Source organism: Thamnophis elegans, chromosome Z, assembly GCF_009769535.1.
Source record: "Thamnophis elegans isolate rThaEle1 chromosome Z, rThaEle1.pri, whole genome shotgun sequence".
NCBI classification, from domain to species: domain Eukaryota; kingdom Metazoa; phylum Chordata; class Lepidosauria; order Squamata; family Colubridae; genus Thamnophis; species Thamnophis elegans.
The window spans coordinates 69841800-69864013 of record NC_045558.1 but is presented as its reverse complement, the minus strand read 5'-3'; the positions used below and the strand labels follow the sequence as shown (position 1 = coordinate 69864013).

Genomic DNA, 22214 nt, shown 5'->3' with positions numbered 1-22214 from the left:
AGCCCCACCCTCACTGTGTTGAGGTCCCAGGCATCTGATGTAATTTGCTCCCATTGATCCACAAACAAAGCGAGGTGACTGCCTTTGGGGAGACTCGAGTTTAAGTCACTTACCTCTGTGGTAGGGATGGCCGCCGGTCCTACAAAAGGGCCACTTGGCTGGGGTTTTGGAACCTGTGCTTGTGCTATGACAGGGGCCTAGAAATCTGCCTATCTGACCTGGCCTGGAAATACCTTTGCTGATGGAAATCTGTGTCTGAAGCACGGAAGGAAGGCCTACAGGTGTAGGGGGCCAGACAAGAATCTGTGCATTTAGCAGAGGTATGCAACACCTTCGTCTTATTCATGTTCTCAACCAGAATGGGCTCCAGAGACTCCCCAAACAAGGAACCCCCTGTGTATGGGGCTGATGCCAACTGCCATTTTGACATTATCAGTTTGCCAACTCCACAGCCACAAGAGATGTCTTAAGGACACTGATGATGACAAAGTCCAGGATGCATATTTTACTGTGTTAAGGGTAGCATCCATGGAGAACTGGTGGCTGCCATTAACTTGTTGACATCCTGCTGAAGGTGGCCATCCTGAGGGGGAATACAGTCCTGCAATTGGCATAACCATAGCATGGTAGTACAATTAAAGAAGGAGGCCGTGGACACAGCTTTAATGGCCCAAGCTGATGCCTGAAAGGTCTTACGTAATGTAAGCTCGGCTCGCTTATCGTCAGCTTTAACGTTGTCAGCTATATCTCCAGTCACTAAGAAGGAGGAGGAGTCTAAAGCTGTTACTGGGCATCAATGGTCGGGACCTGGAGGGCCTGGGAGAACCATTGTTCCATATTGTAGAACCTGCAATCATTTCCCCCTGGATTGGGGAAGGCCCCTGGTCGGCCCCATTGTTTCTTTACTACATCCAGAAACAACTGCGGAACCGGGATCTCCTCCTTTTCCACTAAGGGTTCAGAAAACAGACCCACCCAGGTCCTTGTGATTGGTGACCATAGCTGGAGCAGTAGCCCCTGTCCCCAATTTGGTAGTGGCATGGGCTTTGGGGAGGAGAGACCTAAAAAGAGAAAGGGGGAAAGAGCCCCGCCAAGGCAGGGGATCCCTCTGATTGTCATCCCTCATTATAGACCCCTCGGTGGCCAGTGATGGAGATATGGGTCTATGCTCCCCCAAAGATGGAAGCCCCTCGCAAGAGTGGTGTGTCCAAGAGGCCTCTCGGGCCTGGTGCTGGGCTGGGGCAGGGTCCCTGTGCCATAGGCCCAAGGCTATGCTTTGTGAAATAGCAGATGCAATGAGCCTGCACAGGCTGTCTGAGATATTGGCCAGATCTGCTTGGTTACTAGAAAAATTAGCCTCTGACTGGAGCTCAGCCACCTGAGGGGCCAGAGGAACCCTAATTGTGGAATATCCCTGGGCCAGGGGTCCATAGTCAAATGGGTCTCCCATAATGCCCCTAGTGACTGTGGGGCACAGAGGAGGGTATAGAGAAGCATCACCCCCTGTGAGCCAGGGATAAAGGAGGAGAGGAAGAGACAATAGAACCCCTAGGAGGAGAGTGTGATCTAGGCCTACATCTATGTGCACCTCTTTGCTCCTCAGCCCTGACCACTCTCTTCTCCAGCGCCTGTTCATCTCTTATGGTGGCCCTTGATGGCCATTGGCTAGCCAATGGTTTGGTTGCTTTGGACTTCGTATGGGGCCTGGGTGACCCCCCTCTCTCTCCAGAACTCTGGCTGAAGAGGAAGGCCATGCTGCATCATCGGGTCTGGCATCTGCCATTTTGGGTGCCCCAAAAGGCACCCAAAGGGCTTGTGAGTACAGCGCAGTGTAGACTGCGCTGTACTCACAAGCCCTTTTCACGGTGATCAGCAGCTCTTTCTCCTTTCTCCAGCTTTGCTTCCACCTGTGACTACCTTGCTAGGTGTCTGTGGCTCCCGAACTTATTTGCAGCTTGCAGACTGTTTCTGCAGCTGCTGGAGAAGAAATCGGGACCACTTGGAGCATTCAAAATGGGTGCTTCCCACTCCATTCTTCTCTGTTTGGTCTGAAAAGTGCAAAAATGGGGAAAAAATCCTTGTGACCTTTCCCAATGAAAATGGGCTAGTTCAGACAGGCTGAGGAGGTCCTCTGGCTCCACTGTTCTTTGCAGTGTAGCCTCTTCACCTTTCTTGCACAGAGGCTCTGTAGACTCCACATGACTAATGGAGCCAGAAAATGGCCACTGGGCCAACGTACTGGCACTCCAATTAGGTGGCTACACTACACGGCCTCTTTAATAGCCAACAGCCTGCTATTTGAAAAAAAAAATTGGAAGACTTGAAGGCCAATTGAAGTAATACATTTGGGGGTAAAAAACCAATCAAATATGTCTCAGGAATAGGATCCAATCAGGAGTCAAGAAATAACAATCTCTCTTGGAGCAAACTGAGTTGAAACTAGGGCCAAGGAGAGAGAGTCAGAGGCGTAGCTAAAAATATGACTCAGTCTCTGTACCAATCAGGATATGATAATCCCATTCCTGGACTCTCCTGCAGTACAACCTGGAAATCTGCAGGAAGTTTTCAGTTCCAAGACAGCAAGGAAGTAAAGGTTGCTGCCAGATGGAGGAGGATGAAAGGGTGTGCATAGGACTGTGTAAAAAGTGTGATTTGGTGACAGTACATGAGTGTGTGAGAGAAGCATGGTATAAGTCAGGGAGAGTGCATGAAGCTTGGAGGGGGGGCACAGGTGTGAAGGAATGTGCAAAAAGTGTAGATTAGAGGAGTGTAAGGCATGTGAGGCAAGAATTGGGGAGGCTGCCCAAGGGAGGTGCAGAATGGATCAGGAGATGTTCATGAGTGTCTGGCATGGCATAAAAGCAGAGGAACTGGAGGAAGGGTGTGTGGGTGTGGAAGATTTATACCCATGACTTGTAACATTCCCTGCCAGCTTCCTCATTGACTTTCTGGTTGTAAATAGTGATCAAATCATTGCAGAGTGCTACAAACAGTACCAAGTACCAGTTCATGATCACATGATTGTGGTAGTGTTAGGATGAACAGAACTCCAAGGATCAGTCATAACCACCATTCATTCATTGTTGTTGTAACTTTGAATGAATGATCATAAGTAGAGGATTATACAGATCATTTACTTTATGCTAACAGTGCCTTCCCAAATACATTTTCTTTCAAGTTGGTGTTAATCATTATATTATTTTCAGCAACTTTTGCCAAAAGCACCAAAAACTGGTTCAATGACCATGGGATTACTGTGCTTGATTGGCCTCTCCATTCTTCCTCTATACTCTGGGTCCTTGGTTTCCAAATGAGATGCAAAAGTTGCTTTCATCAGAAAAGAGGACTTTGGACCACTGAGCAACAGGACTTTGGACCACTGTGCGCATATTTAGCTGGTTGCCCACTAAGAGATCCCTTTCATAGTTACTGCTATTAAGTGTGAGGAGAATGCCCAAGATCTCTCCCATTGGAAGAAAAAAACTGTGTGAGACCACTCTAGGTTAACCACAAAATTATTGGAGGACATGATGAAATAGCTAAAGATGGATAGTTTAGTCTTTTGCTAGTGATAATAGAATATTTCAGATCATTTCTATATTAAAAAAAACTATTTCATGAGTACTGTTCAAAGTATATTCTAGTATTTCAGCAGTGACGTGCAGTAAGGTTTGTCACTGGTGAGGCAAGTGGGCAAAAGCTGCCCTATGTCTGCCAATGGCGGGGCTTTGCCAGGGCTTTCGGAAAGCTGCGCTGGAGCTTCGGTGGGGAAGCCCCGGCGCGGGTTTCCGAAAGCCCCGGCAAAGCCCCAAAGCCCCGGCGCAGCTTTCCAAAAGCCCCGGTGAATCCCCGAAGCCCCAGCGTGAGAGCCCTCTACGGCGGGTGTGGCGGCATGGCTTTAAAGTCCCGAAAGCCCTGATGAAGCCCCAAAGTCCCGGCCCTGAAAGCCCTCTATGGTGGGTGTGGCGGCATGGCTTTAAAGTTCCGGCGCCGTACCGGCCATAGAGCAGGATGTGTCCTGCTCTATGGTGGGCTCGGCGGCATGGCTTTAAAGCTGGGGCTTTGGGGCTTCGCCGGGGCTTTCGGAAGTCCCGGTGCTGCGCCGGCCATAGAATGGGATGCATCCTGCTCTATGGCAGGCACAGCGGCAGGGCTTTAAAAAATAATAAAGTGCCAGCCCTCATGCCAGCACAGGCGGGTAAAACACACACACACACACAAACACACAAATTACTTACAATAATATACAATTAAAATTACTTACAAATTACAATAATTTTGAATTCCTCCCCCCTCCCTCCGACCCACATACCTTTTCCAGCTGTTTCACAGAGGATTTCAATTGTCCTCTTGTCTGCCATGATGAAAATGTAAAAAATGAAGTAAGCCTGGGTTAGCTGCTGCCAGAACCTCCAATGGATGACTCTGCTTAATTGTTTTAAAAAAGCCTCTTAAAAAAGTGCCCTCTACAGGAGGAGGCGAGAGAACCATGTTCCTCATCTACATAAGGAGTTTTTTGCCTTTTAACCCTTGCTTAACTCTGCTCAAGTGATCATAAAGATAGACTAAATGAAGCACGTGGTTCTCTCGCCTCCTCCTGCAGCGGGCACTTTTTAAAGAGGCTTTTTTAAACAGTTAAGCACTAAGCAGAGTCATCCACTGCGACTCTGGCAGCAACTACTTCAGCCTTTTTCCTTTTAATTTTTCTTTTCTTTTCATGATGACAGTGGTGAGGCCCTGCCTCCCCTGACTGCACGTCACTGTATTTCAGCCATCTTCTGAATAGGTTGATTAATATCTTAGACTGTGTGGTATACAATTGAATTCTTAAGATTTTAACCTGTGCATTACACACCAATTATACACCTGTAATTATATCTGTCGAGTCATGAAAAAAAGGATGATTCTGTTTGAATTTATTTCAAATAATACTATTATCCTCTCTCCCTCCAGCTGTGAAAGAGATCCTATAGCCTATAAGATATTCCAATTCATTACATTTGAAGAAGAGCAGTGACGGAAAATGCCGCCTCCAGCAAATACTGTGAAAGTAGCTATAGAGTGGCCTGGTGCCTTTCCAAAGTTGATGGAAATTGACCAAGTAAGTGCTTATTTCTGTGTGTTATTTTTAAAAGTTTTTCTATTCTTATACTGACAATTGTTAATGTTTGTTATACAATATCTTATATTATCTTATAATAATCAATTGTGGAACTTTTTCTAAGGATTTTTTACTTAAATAGGAGGTTTGCATAGATTTGCATAGAGATAGTCCTCATTGAATGACACTAACTGGGGCTGAAATTGCTGCCAATAAGTGATACAATCATTATGCAAAACATCATATGACAATTCTATTTAGTGAGGCAGTTCCAGTTGAGTCATTAGGCCAAGACTTCATGTTTCTAGTGTCTTTACCTTGCCAACCTATGTTTCAAACACCAGCAACCCCCCTTTTCTATCTTTTCCCATCTCTGCCCTTTTGGTTGCCTGCACACTACTTCTCTGACCCTTCAGCTAATTTTTATCGTCTTTCTCCAGCTGTTGACAAAGCATGTTTAGTCTGACCCTTCATCTTGTCAGCAATGGGAAAAGAAGATAGTGAATGTCATTCAGGGTGATGGAATGCAGGACAGTGGGGATATAGGGCAGAGTTCAGGGCAGCCAGAAGGGCAGAAATGGAGCAGATAGGGGGTATAGAAGTCACCATGCAGTCATAAATATAGACAGGGTGCCAAGTACCCATATTTTGATCACCTAACCTCAGTGTCGCTGCAGTACTTGTAACTTTGAGCACTGGACATAAATGCTATTATTTCAGTATTATCAGAGCTTTGAATGTTGTTGAGGACTACACATACTATTTCCAGACCATGTTGAACCAAAGTATAATTTTATACTGATGAACTGTAAAATAATTTGCATATATTTAAAAGGATGAACTTGGATTCATATGACTTATATTTTGAAATTAATTACTGTAATTTATATGAACTGATCAGCAGTTTATGTAGCCCTTATTGAACTTTTACTACCACATCAAATATATAGCTTAAAAAAAAGTTGTGACCTTTAGAGCAGTTGAAAGTGAAAGTCTTCAGCACTACGTGTGGCATGCTTCCAATTAGCAATGAAGGGCAATAAAGGGCTCTCAAATTTTGGAGTAGCCCTACTGTTCAAAGTGGTCAATAGGCCCTTGTGATATGGAAATGAGGAAGCTTCCTGAAAAACATGGTTTTCTAAATCTGGTGTCATTTTAGGAGTTTCCAGAGTTTGATTCTTGGCTCGTATCAAATTGTTATATAATGGGACTGCCATTTAAAGATAATAAATTCAGTGTAAGAAAATATTCAGTTGTAATCACTTTGCCTAGACTGGAGTTAGTGTTTGTAATACTGCTTTATTAGGACCACTTTGCTAAAGTTCCTGGAAGATAGACATTTCTAAGGAATCTTCCTATTTATTAGGATTTCTTTCAAATGGGCAATTAGTTCCTGAGGAAATCTACCTAAGGTGCAATAGTCTTTAAGTGGGGGAGGGAAATTGCACTTTGCTTTCTTGTGTCTGTGTAATGATCCCAGACAGATCCCCTATTTGATCCCTTCTCCCAACAGAGGCAGTCTGTCTCTGACAATTTTTTTTAGAAAAAAATATTTTATTTAGATTACTGCCTTGCTTGCAAATTGTGCTTCTGGGATATAGCATAGGTTTTTTTTTAAAAAAAATGACAGAACCCAGCAAAAAAACCCAAAAATAAAACTCAACCAAATCTAAGCCACAATCATATTCATATTTGATCCTTAAGGCAGGGCTTATCTAATATCTTGGCCTAGTGGCTGGGAAAATGGAAATACACTTTTTGAAATGTATTGTGAAGCGTTCCTTCAATTATAATCCAACTTCTATATTAATTATTATCTCATGTGTTGCTGAAAAATATAGCAAATAGGTCTTAGCAGAACTAGTAATTTTTTTATGATACAGCATTTTCAAATTAGAGGTTTCCAGATAAGTTGTAATACGACAAGCATCTCTCCTAAGCAAGCACTAAAACATTAATAAATTCAAGTCAGAATGCTGTACGCCTAGAAAAAATATGTTTAGTTGCAGTTCCTTAGGTTAGTATGCTACATCAGATCATTATTAGAAATAACAATAAATGTAATAATATATTTTAATGAAGATATATGACAACCTTCCTATTTTCAACACTATATTTTGTATTTTGATTTGGCTCTTTGTAGTTAAGCTCATATAGAAACACTTAAGCAATAATTTTACTTATACTTTGTTTAATAAACGTAATTGTAGTTATATAGCTATTAATCTCACATTCAAGTACTGATGTTAAAAGTTTCAGAAAAGTAGACTACATAGCCTATAAATAAACTATATAGAAACACATGGTGCCACTTTCTCATTTCTACAATGTACAAATATTTTGGCAGCTAACAAAGACTACATCTGATAAATCAATTTGTAATTACTGAAATGAGTTGAGGATACAGTGGCATTGAAACACTGACAATACATAAATAAAACTGAAATATTATTTTCTCTTTTGTGATGTCACAAGAAACCTGCAATCCCACCTTGATAAGGTGTAAAGTGAATATACAATATGATTTGTATTCATCAGTTTTAATTTATTCATCAATAATAGATCAGCATAGATGAACAACTATTTTGGAAATGGACACACACAACTGCCAATTCCTCACCAAAGTCCTAATCACACAGTGAGTAAAGTTGATGGGAAATAGAGTCACCCTCCCTCAGGCTATCCTGCACTTGGTATTCTCCTGCACTTTTCTTCATATTATCCCACCAACTTTCTTGCAAGGCTTCATCACCAACCCTAAAGTAGCTGCATTTTTTCTGGATTTCTGGACATCTGTAATCTCCATGTTCACACTGTAGTTTATTAAGTTGGCATTCTTGTTTTAATGTTATGTTGAAACCCACTTAACAATGAAAAAATAGCCAATCAATGAATCTTCATTTCCCTGACTAATGAATAAAAATTGCTACTGCATTGTATTGCTGGCAGTTTGTCTATCTATCCAATTTATTAGGCAATGTATTTTTTCAAATATACATCCCGAAGATGCTGACATTAATTTGGAATTCTAGCTCAGACAGTGCTTTCCATCACTGTTGTTACAACATATATACTGTATGTATACCTACATGAGGATTCCTATCCATCACAATAATATTTTCTATTATATTTAGGAGTAGCACTATATTTAAAAATGTCATAATGACTCAAGTTCAGTATGATTCAAATTAATTACAAGATGATTCATTCACATTTTGACAGTGTATCTCTGTTGTCTAAGACTTTTGTTATTGCCATCAGAGATTTATTCATCATGCAGTAGGGAAAAGTGAATAAATTTCCATTACCATATGTTTATATGGTGCAATATTTGCTTGCATTGCAGTTTATAAAATTTATCTTTCATGAGCTTCTTACTAAGGTATTCAGAAGTCTTTGGTATACAGATTTAATTGGAGAAATAAAAAACAAAAATAAAAAAGTTATATTTTCTCAATTATAGACTTGCTTTTACATTATTTTTTATGAAGGCCAGTCTGCTTTGGATTTCTGTATCTTGACTTCAGTTAGATGCTATTCTACAGGTAAAGTTGCTCTAGCTTAACAATTTTTTCCCCCAAAATTTTTTATTTCGTGAAAAACTTTGGAGGGTGGTGAAAAACTCCTTCAAACTAAGCACAAAAATAATTTCCGAATGACTGTGTCATGCAGGTGTCTTAAGAAATATGAAACTCACTTTTAATTGCTATGATGATTTTAATTTCATAATGTTTCTGACATGCTGCCTGAGTTCAGCAGAACTAAAAGTGTTTTTTATATCAGTTCATTTGTCTGATGCATCTCATTGTAGCATCCAACAATAGTCACCTACTATTGATGGATTCCAGTAGCCCTAATTTCCATGTGGTAATGTCTTAGTGCAGGGCTGACAAACCAATGAGCTGGATGTATCACATGCTGGCCATGCCCATGGCGGGTTTAGCAAAGCGGGAAAAAGTCCCGATACATCACGTTACAATGCCGTGATGACACAAGCTTGAAACCCCTGTCTCAGTGAAACCTTTCACTAAATTCATCACTGATTGCACCTACATTTTCAGGAAGGAAGCCCAAGTATGACTTGGATGAAGTGTGAATGCAGAAAATGAATCTTCAGTGACATGTTGCCTTCATGTTTTTGTATGTCATAAGAGGTTTGTCAACAGTTGAATGCAGTTTGGTGCTCTTTAGTTGCCCACAAAATTCTCAGTGATATCTTTGAGTGCTTTCCAGGCAGAGCCGGATTTAGATGAAAAGAGGCCCTAGGCTATTCCACTTATGAGGCCCTTTCACCTCCCATTTTTAAGTTTGTAAATTACATGAGAGACAATAAAATACATCATCACTGTGATATATATCAATATATATAGCTGGCCTCTCGACGGAGGGCGGCTCTGCTCTGCGGCAAAGGCAGCGAGGCCAGCCGCCTCCCCTGCTGCGCTCAGCTGCCCGGCTCGGCCCCCTTGCCCTCACCTGCCTGGCCGCTGGTGGGCTCCGCGTCGACGGGGCGGCTACTGGGAGCGGCCGTGCTTCTCGCCCGACCGCCGGTGCCAGGAACGTGGGCGGGCTCCCCAACTGCCGCGGCGCTGGAACGATCTTAACCAATACATTTTTATGTTTGTTTATTAGTCATATGCATAGAATTTCTCCTTATTTTCGGTTCAGTGTTTTAGTGTTCAGTGTTTTTAGAATAGTGTAATTTTAATTTTGCTAACAATTTGAATGTAGGCCCCTCTTGATCTTGAGGCCCTAGGCTGAAGCCTAGTTAGCCTATAGGAAAATCCGGCCCTGTTTCTTGGTTATTTTAGCCTCACTCTAGCTGAACAAGGACCAGGAGCAGCTGCACCTGATCGCAAGCCCCCTACGGCTTGCCAGGATGCGCTGGGCAGCCGACAGGTCAACCGCTGAGCAGCAGAGAAACAGAGCTTCTGCTGAAGGAAAAAAGCCTTTAAAAGTAGCCTCCTCCACTGCTCAAAGAAAAAGGCAGGAACAACAGCAATGACAGGACGACTAACCATACTTGGTTAGCCATCACTAAAAGAAAAATTCCATAGAAAAATCAAAATCCAAAAATAAAATAAAATAAAAATTAAGAAGAAAATACATGTGGAAGAAATGTACCGTATTTTTCAGAGTATAAGGCGCACCGGAGTATAAGACACACCAAGGTTTTGAAGACACAAATTTTAAAAAAAGTTTTTGCACTCTGCAAACCTCCCCAAAATGGCTTGTTTTTCATGAAAATGACCCCCCCTTTTTTTTTTTTTGCAAAAAAGGGCATGAATAGTGCTTAAGGGCATGAATAGTGCTTAGAGTGCTCCAGAGGAGCTCCCCCCATGAGCAAAAAATGGCCCATTTTTCATGAAAACTAGCCCATTTTTTGTGCAAAAAAAAGGGCATGGATAGCCTTTAGGAAGCTTATAGAGTGCTCCTGGGGGCCGAGGGAGGGCAAAATTGAGCAAAAAACAGCCTGTTGTTTGCTCATTTCTGCCCTCCCCAGCCCCCAGGAGCTCTCTGAAAGCCTCCTACAAGCTATGCACTGCCATTTTGGTGAAGGGGGTGGGGTTTTGAGAGGCAAAAAAAATGCTGTATTCAGTATATAAGATGCACCCATATTTTCAGCCTCTTTTTTGAGGAAAAAAGGGTGCGTCTTATACTCCGAAAAATACGGTAGGTTTGTAGAGAAAACAATTATACGTCTTGACAGCCAGTCGACTAAGTCGAAAAACTGGGGAAGATTTCAGTAGAGGGGTGTTACCAAAAAAGATGACGGGCTCAGTCTCCAGACAGAAGACAACAATAACACCCATTTCTGGGTGCTCCTCCCTACCTATGAGAATGGGCATCTCAGGTAGGACCAACTCCCCTTCTCAGTGATTTCTTTGAGTGATTTCCAGGTGATTTTCTCTCACCCCACTAACAGGTCTTCGAATCACTTATTATTTATGACATACCTGCTTTGTGGACTAATAAAAATGGCTTTCTTAATTTTGGCACTAGTTATTCTTGGAAACATCTGCCTCAAATAATGAAAATCTTCCCCTTCCTTGTTGATAGCTTTTGTAAAACATTCTTCAATCTGAGTTTTGTGTGAAGTGGAAGTCAACATATCTTTGTCAAGTTAACAAGTGATTCATTTTTCTATCCTGGAATCAAATTCTCTGTAGTGGCCATTTCTTTTTAATGTAATTGAGTCTCTTGAAAGGTTTTCCATTCACATATGTAACAACAATATTTCATATATCCGAGCTGCATTCCAGGCAAGCCCACTGCTTTTAGGAGACCATAATATTCGAGTTGCATTTGGTATACTAGATGTGTTTCAATAATAGTCCAATGTTTTCATATATTTCTTGAGTGTGTGTAGCCTAACCAACAGGTACTATAGGGTGTATATTGCCATTGTGTAAAAGCAGAAGATTTCTATAAAATGTTACATGATAAATTAAACCACAGGTTGTATTCTTAATTAGTAGCCACACATTTATAAGATACACCCAAAAGTATTTAGGAAGCAATGTGTTCCGCTCAATCACTCATTCAGCGACTTTTCAAATTTAGGACAATGCTGAACGAGAGATACTTATGAGCAGTGCTTGAAGTTATAGCATTAAGAGAAAAATTACACAATGTTTTGCTAAATGTTTATTTAAATATATTTTATTATGTATAACTTTTATCTTCTTTTTATAAGTTACCTTTAACACCATTTTAAAAACAGATTTAACTTTATTATTTTAATTACTCTTTACATAAATGTGTTTTGTTTTTCAGCAAGTCTTAATTTGGTTGTGTTATGGAACATCACATGTTCCATAGAAATGGAAGCCTTCTCACTACTCCCAGAATTAAGGAGAGAAAACTTTGGTTTATACAGAAATGTAGTAGAACAATTTAAGTATTACCCTGAGTGGGGAATTTAATTGTACTTTAATTGTACTCCTTTAATTTAGTCAGTTTTTTAACCTTGAGAAGATTCTTGCAAGAAAAAAAGTGATCTTGGTGCTTTGGTAAATTTAAACAAAGTGTTCATATTTCATTCTCTGGCATCAGGGAGTTGTTTGCAATCCTGTTTTTTGGCTTCTCAGAGTCACCTGTTAATATTTATGGTACATTTCAAGGAAATTTTAAGGAATATATTGAAGCTTCTGTTGAAGTTTTAGCTGAGTTCCCCAGTGGGAATGGATTTCTTCTAGTAGGGACAATCTGTATGACAATTCGCAAACCATCCCTGACCTACTCTCAAGTTGCTATAGGCAAGGTGGATGGGAAAACAAAAGTTGCAGCTGCAGCGAGTGAGCACTTCAGTCAACATAAAAAGCACATTCCAGCCTTCTCTCTGTCAAAGCCATCTCCATGATTATCCACAGTGGCTGGAGGGGAGTGATCTCTACAACCCGCAAAATTTCTTTGTTGGAGAATGTGACTAATGACACACCTTGGAGGGGTGGGGGTAGAGAAAGGGTCAGACTAGGATATAACTTAAATGGGGTCAGAGTTGACTTCACTTGAAAAATGCTGACAAGAAGCTCCTAAAAATAACTGGATTTCTTTTGAAGCTTGGCTCGAGGCTCATGTTTTAATTAGGGCATTGGTCGGAACCCTGACACTGTAAGGATATTGGTGTTTGCAATGGCAGTGGCTTTAAAAACCACTTAACAAAACAGAATAAAGTATAAAATATATATAAATGCGGTAGTTCCTATTGGTTGTACAACTCCGTTGCTTGTAGGTTTTGATACTGCTATCTGTCATAAATGAGAGAATCAGTAAGAATGGACTAGGCATACATTGCCATATAACCACAGAATTGTAACTTTAAATCAAGAAATCAGCTTATGTTAAAACATTTGTATGTCTGTTTCATTTTTAAGCTAGTTATTCACAGAATGCTAAAATGGGTGGAGATTAATATAATGAAAAACAACCATTGTCCTTGTCCCTAAAATGGAAAAAATATTTATAATTGGACAAGAGAAAAAGGCACTTTTCTGAACTTTTTGAAAGTTGAAGACAAGCAATAGAAAAAAAAGGATTTATCTTTCCCTTACTAAAGAGGACTTTTTCAGATAAATACATTAAAATGCATTTTATAACTGGGATTCTGTGTTTTTATTTTTATTTTTTTGCATTTTCCTCCCCACATAAGACAGTAGAAAAATTGGTACATAGGCAAAGTTTTGGACACGCTGTTCCAACTGGGGGGGTGGGGGAACTGAGAGAACATATTGCTTACAAATCCAGCTGTCCCTTCTGTGGACACTGGCTCTTTTGTTAATTTGTTTGCCGAGGGGGAGGTGATGTTGCATGTGTGGCATTTTTCAGCAATACATGTGTTACACTTTTGATCTTTTTAACTTGCAAAGGTCTGCTTTGTAGTCAGAACTCCGATGGAAGTTGCTGTGCAGAGAGAATTGTGGAAGCCTTCCTCAGATAACGGCATCTTGCATACAACAGTTTCCACTAAAGATAAATTTTCTAATTTTTATTAAGAGAGGAAAACAAAATATAATTTTTGTTATATGATAAAGATTGTTAGGAGAAATGTACAGGCACATTAGGATAATATTAAAGTTTTGATATGCTTGTTACTTATTGAAAAAGCTCTTTTACTTTACGGATATAACAAATATTTCTAAAAGTTAAATGGCATTCTCTTCATGTGCCATTTTACTGTATGTCTTTTCGAGTTGTGAAACATGAGCAAATGTATTTTTGTATAGTATGACAATATTAATATTTAGAATATGAATTTTGAGGTGTCCTTGGTGTTCTCTGAGCTTGATTGTTTTCTTGCACTGATGATGTTAACCTAGTTTGGATAATGAAACATCTACAAGAAAACAATCAAGCTCAGAGAACACCAAGGATACCTCAAAATTCATATTCCAAAGAACCCCTTATTTAAATCTTGAGCTACAAATATTCTCCTTTATTAACAGGAATTCAAGTTTGCAAAAAATAATGTGTGGTTGGAATAAAACTGGGCTTTAATGTATGAATTGCCCAGTACAGTATTGTCTTTTCCATTAGCAGAAAATGATGAATGTGGTATAGAAATGACTACGGCTGGAAGCCTAATTTAAACTTATGTATTTCCTAAAAATGTTATTGAAGGCTAATAATAATGGGAGAGAGAGATCACTATCCGAAAGACCCTTTGGTGATGATCATGTCAAATAGGAGATTGCAGTTTGGAATGTAACATGAGGACAGGAAATTCTTGACTTATGACCATTCTTTTAGGGACTGTTTGAATTACGGAGATGCTGAAAAAAATGGATTTGCAACTCATGCCTGAGGTTTTGGCCATTGTAGTGCCCACATGGTCACATGATCAACATTTAGGCACTTGGCAGCCTATCCCCGCTTACAATTGCAGAAGCATTTCAGCTCCCTCTTCATTTGTACCTTTTGTACCTCCCTTCCCATGCTCTGCAACCTCTGCCATCCTAACTTTCCTTCATTAAACAAACAATCCTGATTTGTTTCTTCATTATTACTGTAACTAAAGTAATTAATTTTTATGACAATCATTTTTCTTCAGGACAGCTGTTCTTTTGTATTCTGTAAAAAGCAAGCATTTATGCTTAAGCAGTGCTTGGAATATTGTGACATCACCAAACCAGGCAATGTTTTTATCTTTGGGGCCATAATCAAAATAAAATTAACCCTATAGACTTGCTACATAGTAAATTCGCAATAAGCTAGACGGAGTTCTGTTGAAATTTTTAGGGGCCATTCCTGTAAAAGTAGAAAGTGTTTTATATTTATTACTGTGTACAGAGGCATGAACAAAAATAATGTAAGAAAGAAAGGGGTGTGATACAGGGTAGAGCTAGTTTTCTTATTCAAAACATATTTTATTCATGATACATGTTACTGGAAGATAATTAGATTGGATTGTTTAGATATTTCTTTCCTCATCATTCTAAACACTTGTGTTAAAATATGAAGTTAACTTTAATCTATCTGGGAATTTGAACAGCATTAGGGAATCATAAAAGTCCTTTCAATACTCCATGCTTAATTATTTGTAATATTATTATTTTGGTCATAAAATATATTTCTCCCCATCCTGGTTTAGTGTAATGTAAAAATTTAGACTGTGCATTATGATTCTGCACAATGGGCATTCTGATTCAGTTCAGTAATGTTTGAAACTATAAGTTCTGCTTATTTTAAACTTGCTAGTAATGTCAAACTTGAACTAGGACTTAGTTGAAATGTTAGTTTTAGATCTGAACCTCCCTCCTGTCAAGACATATGACTACTTCCATTATCGCAATGCCTACTTGAAAATGCTGTATTTAGTTGATAGGAATTGTAATCCCAAATATATCATTGATGAAGACTTCTATAATAAAGTATCATTTTATAATATTTAGAATTGTATTTTTAATATATGTACATATGTATCGGTATGTGTATATGCATGTGGATGTATATGTGCAGTATATGTACACTACATATATATGCTCTTCTAAGGTTCCTTCCAACTGTTATTCTCTTGTGTAGGCATGTTAACTTGCCTTACTTAATTAGGCCATTTAGATCAATATTTTCAACAGAGAATTGATAGCATATATTATCAATCATTAGATAAATAAATAAAGATTGATATATCATTAGAATGAAATATTCTAGAAGTACTAATTAATTGAAATAAGTTAAAATTTATTTCATATTGCAAATGTGCATTGGAGATTATGTTGCAATAGGCATAAAAATGATATTCACTCTCTTTTTTTATGCTCAGAAAAAGCCACTGACTGCAATCATCAAAGAAGTTTGTGATGGGTAAGTTCTGTTTTTCTACTGTTATTTTTATAATTTCCAAATGCACTGTACATAATAAATTTAATCCTCTTTGTGGTTAATTCAATCATCTCATATTAAGGAACGTAAACTGCTATTGTTTTATACATTCAGTTTTTTAATCTTACATTAAGATGAACATAATTTTTATTGTACTGGGAAAAATGGAAAAATATTTTGAGTTTGGGCTTCAGCTGCCTTTCTTTAGTTTTGAAAGTGGCCAGGGGAGAAAATTACATTATTCACTACATATGTATCCAAAATTTTCCCAATGTGCTACACAGCCCTAAAAGTTATATTAGACAAAGAAAGAAACATAGCTTCTGAGGTTATCCAATAGGCATTATGGTTGAGCTGGATGTTTGTGTGTAGCTTTGTAAAGCAAGTTTCCTCAATTACCCATAGTATTGGGGATCATTTCACATTATTATAAAGATGGAATCAAGTGGACTTGGAGCACTGCCCACACTGGCAGCTAGCTGTATTCTTGGACTTACATATATTATGCCATTAAATCTTATAGGGATCCTTTTGAGAAGTCCAGAATTGGAAGGTGAAATATTTTAAACATTAATTTATTGCCCAATCTGACATTAAGAATATGAGATCTTCTGTTTTGTGTTAGCTTTATGGAATTGTAATAAGAGGGGGATATACACTCTCATTTCCAATTTGGGGAGAAGGAGAGAAAGAAGTATACTGTTCAGATTTAACAAACCATAAATCCTGATTTAATATATTTCGAAATAGCCAAGCTATATGTGGCTTCTGTTGCTCACAGTCTGTGTGCTTTCATGAACAGTACCAATAAGCTTAGATATCCTGATGTTTTGATCTAGAAATCAGAAAGGCAAGCCCATAACTTTCTTTATGTGAGGATGTGATTTGATTGTTTGAGCCACTTAGCCATAGTTGTAGATTCAACTAGTATTTAAACTTATCTCTTCCCAGATCTTTTTAATTCACATGTATGATGTAAGATATGTACAAATTGTATCACCAGTATGAAATTTAACCATACTGTTATTCATTTAGGTAGAATGTGATAAATACCATCTTTAAGGATGATTTGAAAGTTGTTTACAAATTTACCTTTATGCTCTGTTATCAAAATGGTAATTAATTGGCGAAGGGAAGGAAAAGTTGTTCATAATATTCTCTTTTCTGTACACATTTACTAATGTATATCTTTGTGTCTTATAAGGTGGTCTCTAGCAAACCATGAACATTATGCACTGCAGCATGCTGATAGCTCCAATTTTTATATTACTGAAAAGGTAAACAAGTTGATTTCTATTCAGTTAATGTATGGTGTATTAAAAAAGTAATCTGTCACTCCTAATACAAACAGTGTGGTTCTACAACTAAAATACCTAGGAAGATATTTATGCATAAGCTTATCCCCATTTACCCAGAGAGAATATAGATGATTTACTAATATTAGAAAACACAATAAAACAATAACAATAAACAGAAATAACATCAAATTTCCTTATTATATAAACTCATATAAGTGTCAATGGCAATTAACCCCCAAATATCTTCTGGAAAACCCAATTTTACCAACTTGCTATTTCTGGGAGAACTGGCTTAGAGTCAAATTTGGTAGAGCCCTGAAATAAACAAGCTTCTGCAATAACAACCATTCTGTTTTGGCTGAATTGAGTCTGATCTGTGTTTACCCCATCTAGTATGTAAGCCATCCTGCATCAAGTCAGACTTTCCATTCCTTCTAACATTGGGCCCAGGGTACCAACAACTGAGTGTTATCACATTAATGATTCAATTTTTTGAACCAATGGATCATCTCTCACCACATCTTTAAAAAATATAAAATCAAGACTCGGGGCACATAATGTTTCTCCCTTCTTATTGACTTTACCCACTCAGGTAATTGAAAATGAAAAACCAAGTCCCAAACTTTGAACATAATCCAGAATGATACTCTTAATTGCATATTGTATGCTGCTGAAAAATCTAGAAGTATAAGGATGATTGTGCTCCCTCCATCCAAATTTTGCCACAGGACTTGAGTATAACAAGTATGTTTTGTTCCTCTGCCTGAAATCAGTCTGTCATGGACCCAGATTTCTCTGTAATTGCAGCCGTACCTCTTTCCCCACAATTCCCCTTTGTCCCCACCCCCAAAGGAAGATTGGAGGTTCAACAAAAGTTGCCCAATTCCACTGCATCAAGGCTGGGCTGGACAGCAGACTTTGTTATTCTAAAATACTTAATTCTAAGTGAGTTATAAATGGATACTCTATCTCACCCTAATGTAAAGTTTTATCAGTAGATAGTTTGCTCAAATATTTAATTGGATTAAACTTGTCCAATTTACAGCAATTACTTTTTAATCACAACAGTGGTAGAACTAATCTCTGTCTCTGTCTCTGTCTCTCTCTCTCTGTCTCTCTGTCTCTCTCTCTTTATATCTGTGTGTGTGTGTGTGTGTGTGTGTGTGCGTGTGCGTGTGCGTGTCCGTGCATGCACCTGCTTGCCTATCAAGTTGAAGTGGAACAGTTGCTTTCATGGTATGGAGACAATAACTTGGTGTTTAATACCAATAAGACCAAGGAGCTTATAGTGGACTACAGAAGGAATAGAGCAGACATCCAGCCCTTGCTTATCAATGGAGACTTTTTGGTATGTTGAGTATGATCTACACCTTTGGTGAAATTCAATTTTTTTTACTACAAGTTCTGTGGGCGTGGTTTGGTGGGCGTGGCAGGAGAAAGATATTGCAGAATCTCCATTCTCACCCCACTCCAGAGGAAGAATACTGCAAAATCCCCATTCATGCTAGGTGGGCAGGACTGAGGCAGGACCAAGAGCTCACTGCGTTGTGCGGCACTTGATTCTTGAACCTGGGTTATCAGCTTTCCAGCTGACAAGCTCAGTTTCTTTAATCCCGATCCATCACAACCCTAACATCATAAACTAAAACACTGCTGGGTTGTGCCACTTTACTGGGTTGTGCCACTGTAAGGATGTAGATGTTTTTGAATGGAGATGTATGCTGCATGTTGAAAGCTATCTTCATGAATCATAAATAGAATTCTGTATTTATGTCCGTATTCTTTTCTCTGACAATTTTAATAATCAGGAGTGGCAAATTTGTAGCATCCAATCATTTCTAAACTGCAACCTCAAAAAGCCCCAATCATCATTGTTAATGATGAGGGATGCTGGAAATTGTGGTTCAGTAACATCTGGAGGGTTGCAGCTCAATTCCTCAGGAATTATCAAGGAGGATCCTTTATGATTTTAAAGATATATTTTAATCTACTTAATTGTCATGCTGTACAATCCATATTTAACTAGCTTTACTGATCAGAAAGTAATAAATATCATCATGACTAGTAGCCAATGAATGCTGCAACATCTCTTTTAAAGTAGGCTAAGTTGCTGGCTGCAAATTTGCTGGCTGCAAATTTTGCATTTTAGTGTGCATTGCATCAATAAATACTTACTTTTATTGGTTCTGAATCAATATTTAATTTTAATGGAGGATCTTATCTTACTGTCCATATTTTTCACATTTTATATATCGATATAATGTCTTCTGTTAAATGTTTGTGGTTCTGCTTAAAAGCCTTGGATGTTCTAGACCTTGTTTCTCAAACTTGGCAGTTTAAGAAATTCTGGGAGTTGAAGGCACACATCTTAAAGTTGCTAACTTTAAAAACAATATTTTAGATTTTTCTTCTTATTTTACAGTGTGTGTGTGTGTGTGTGCGTGCGTGAGTGAGAGAGAGAGAGAGAGAGAGAGAGAGTTGGCATATTTCTCAGCTGAAAATATCCTGTCTAAGTGCGATAATTTATATTAAAGAAAATTTATAACCAGGTTTATTCAGTGTTTGAAATGAAATCTCACTGTAGATTTATATAATGGATTCATATATTGGATGTCTTGTTTTCAACCTCTTTTGTAGTATTCCAAGAATGAAATTGGTTTTTTTAAAATAGCACCACTTAGTATGACATTTTCACTATGACTCCAAAATGCTTTTCCAGACCAGTTATTAATTAGGATGGAAGTTTTATGATTTTAATGTATTAAGGAAATTTTACTTTAAATTACATTTGTAATTTTGAGGTCCGATTCATCCAGTTTAGAGAGACCCTTTTGGAACACTTCCTTTTTTGATTACTTTATGTCAAACAGATTAATTTCACGAGCCAGCTTTGCCTCCTCATTGCTCACAGTTTATTATTGGTGAACAAATAAAAAAATTATGGTCTGTCATATTTTATATTCTTTTTCTGATTTGCAAACTTTTTATTTCCAGTTCTGAATTTTGTCACTAGTACAGTATCTTAGATTACAATATCATTTTCTATGTCTTCTCATTTGGTGAAGAGCTTTTGGTAAGGATTTTGTCAAAGCTTTAAGAAAATCCAAATATAAAGTATTATCTCTGCCAGATCTCCTGTTATGGACATCATTACAAAACTTTGTCCTCTTTGGTTCCTAGAACCAGTTCCATCAATATTTACCAGAAATTGGTGCAAGATTTTCAATGTTGCATGCCAAGTTATTTAAAATGGGTAAAATAAGCCTTAAACAGGCTTAATCTAATTTAAAACAGCACCCCAAATTATTCACCTTAATCCACTAAAAATAGAACATTCTGTTTCCTCATTCATATTTGAATAATTGCTCTGCCTTGAAAACTGCGATTTCCAACTATCAATACATAATACAACTTTGGCGGAGGATCTTAATATTTTTTAATGCTAATATCCTTGCAAACATTTATAAAAATATTTATATTTATATAAAAATAAATAAAATAAATATATTATATAGAACACCCAGACCAATTTTAAATGTTTTTTAAAAATCATCTTCTTGTCCACATTCAAATTATTAGCAGAAATGTCAAAAGTAGTTTGTAAGGGTACTGACATTTGTTTTATTTTTTAAGGAGACAATTTTAAAATACAGTATGTACTCTCTGATTATCAATATCTTTGTCTTTATATTATTGTAGTATTGAGTGTAGAAGTTTATCCATTATCCCAAATGGGAAGAGTTTGACACATTTTTTTCACAAGCTTTATCTTCTACTTCATTCTTTGCTTTTAAACTGTGAGCTACCTTGAATTGTGTGGAGTTGTGTGACTTCTAAATTGAATAAAGCAAATAAGCAATAAATCAAAGAATTAGAAGATGTCTGGATTAAGGCTTCAGTGTGATTGTAGAGGCCTGTTGAAATTCTCATTTCATGCTGAGAGTACCATGCTCAGTTCAGAGTAGCATGTGAGATTCTCTCTGCTGCTTTTGACCAAGATACTGAGTGGAAAATGTTCATGAGTCCTGAGTAATCCAACACATAACAGGAACAGACCAGCTGCTCATTCTAAAATATCCCTCATCTCATCCTTTGTTTTGTTTTGCAACTTGGCTGCCATTATATTGTATATATATATTACTACAAAACACTGTCCAATGATAATTGTGTTAAATTAAGAAGAATTATGTTAAATTAAGAAGAACAGTAACTTACGGTAATTAGAGATGGAAAAGTTACACATCAACTGTTTATATAGAGTTTTTAATTTAGGACAAAATTATAATTTCATGCAGCATTTATACTGCTGGCCAGTGCTGTTTGAATAATAGGGACTTAACATTTAGTATTAAATTGTTTATTGTATGTAAGGTGACCAGATGTCCCGATTTTGGCGGGAAAGTCACGATTTTTAATAATTTGTCCCGTGTCCCGCGGCGTGTTCAAAAAATCCCCATTTTCCAAAAGAAAGAAAATCAATTTTAAAAAGGACGCCATAAAAATGTTTTTATTTCTCTGAAGTGTTGTTCCCAATGTGGCCTTTAGAGGGCAGTGATTTCCCTCCCTCCCTTCTTGCGCGTGCGTGCGCCGACGCAGGCTGTTTTTCTGCAGGGAGAGCGGCGGCAGCACAGCAAGGAGGCAGGTGGGGATCCGGTTGGGAGAGGCTGGCGATGGGGGTGGCTTTTGAAAGGGTTGGGGGGCGTTGGGGGAAGGCAATCAGGGGAAGGCTGCTTTGCAACTGCCAGTGAAGTCCCATCCCCCCCGCTCTTGCCTTTCCTTCTGCTTGCTCCATCCCAGCAGAGGCTGAGCCCACCTCTTATTTGGACCTCCTGCATCCCCCTCCCAAACAGAGCACCCATTTCAAGCAATGAAAGCCATTTTAAAGCCATTTTAAAAAAATCCCACTTTTAAGGCGGTGAGCAGATCTAATGCTCCTTCCGACTCCCCACAACAGAGAAAGGGAAGGGGGAAGAAAGTTAGGGAAGGAAAGGAAAGAA

General features: G+C 38.4%; 1 protein-coding gene across 4 annotated transcripts in view; it reads left to right on the top strand.

Annotated features, from left to right (window-relative positions):
- The window catches only part of ELMO1 (engulfment and cell motility 1), a 532924-nt gene that overhangs the window by 89996 nt on the left and 420714 nt on the right, over positions 1 to 22214 (top strand). For 3 of the 4 annotated variants that reach the window (XM_032235494.1, XM_032235493.1, XM_032235495.1), the window contains exons 2-4: positions 4954 to 5101; positions 15861 to 15901; positions 17124 to 17196. In XM_032235494.1, coding sequence (XP_032091385.1) covers positions 5024 to 5101; positions 15861 to 15901; positions 17124 to 17196 — 192 coding nt within the window. In that variant the 5' untranslated portion in view covers positions 4954 to 5023. Of the gene's footprint in view, positions 1 to 4953; positions 5102 to 13442; positions 15902 to 17123; positions 17197 to 22214 lie in introns of those variants that run through there. The other variant, XM_032235497.1, reaches the window with a different exon arrangement.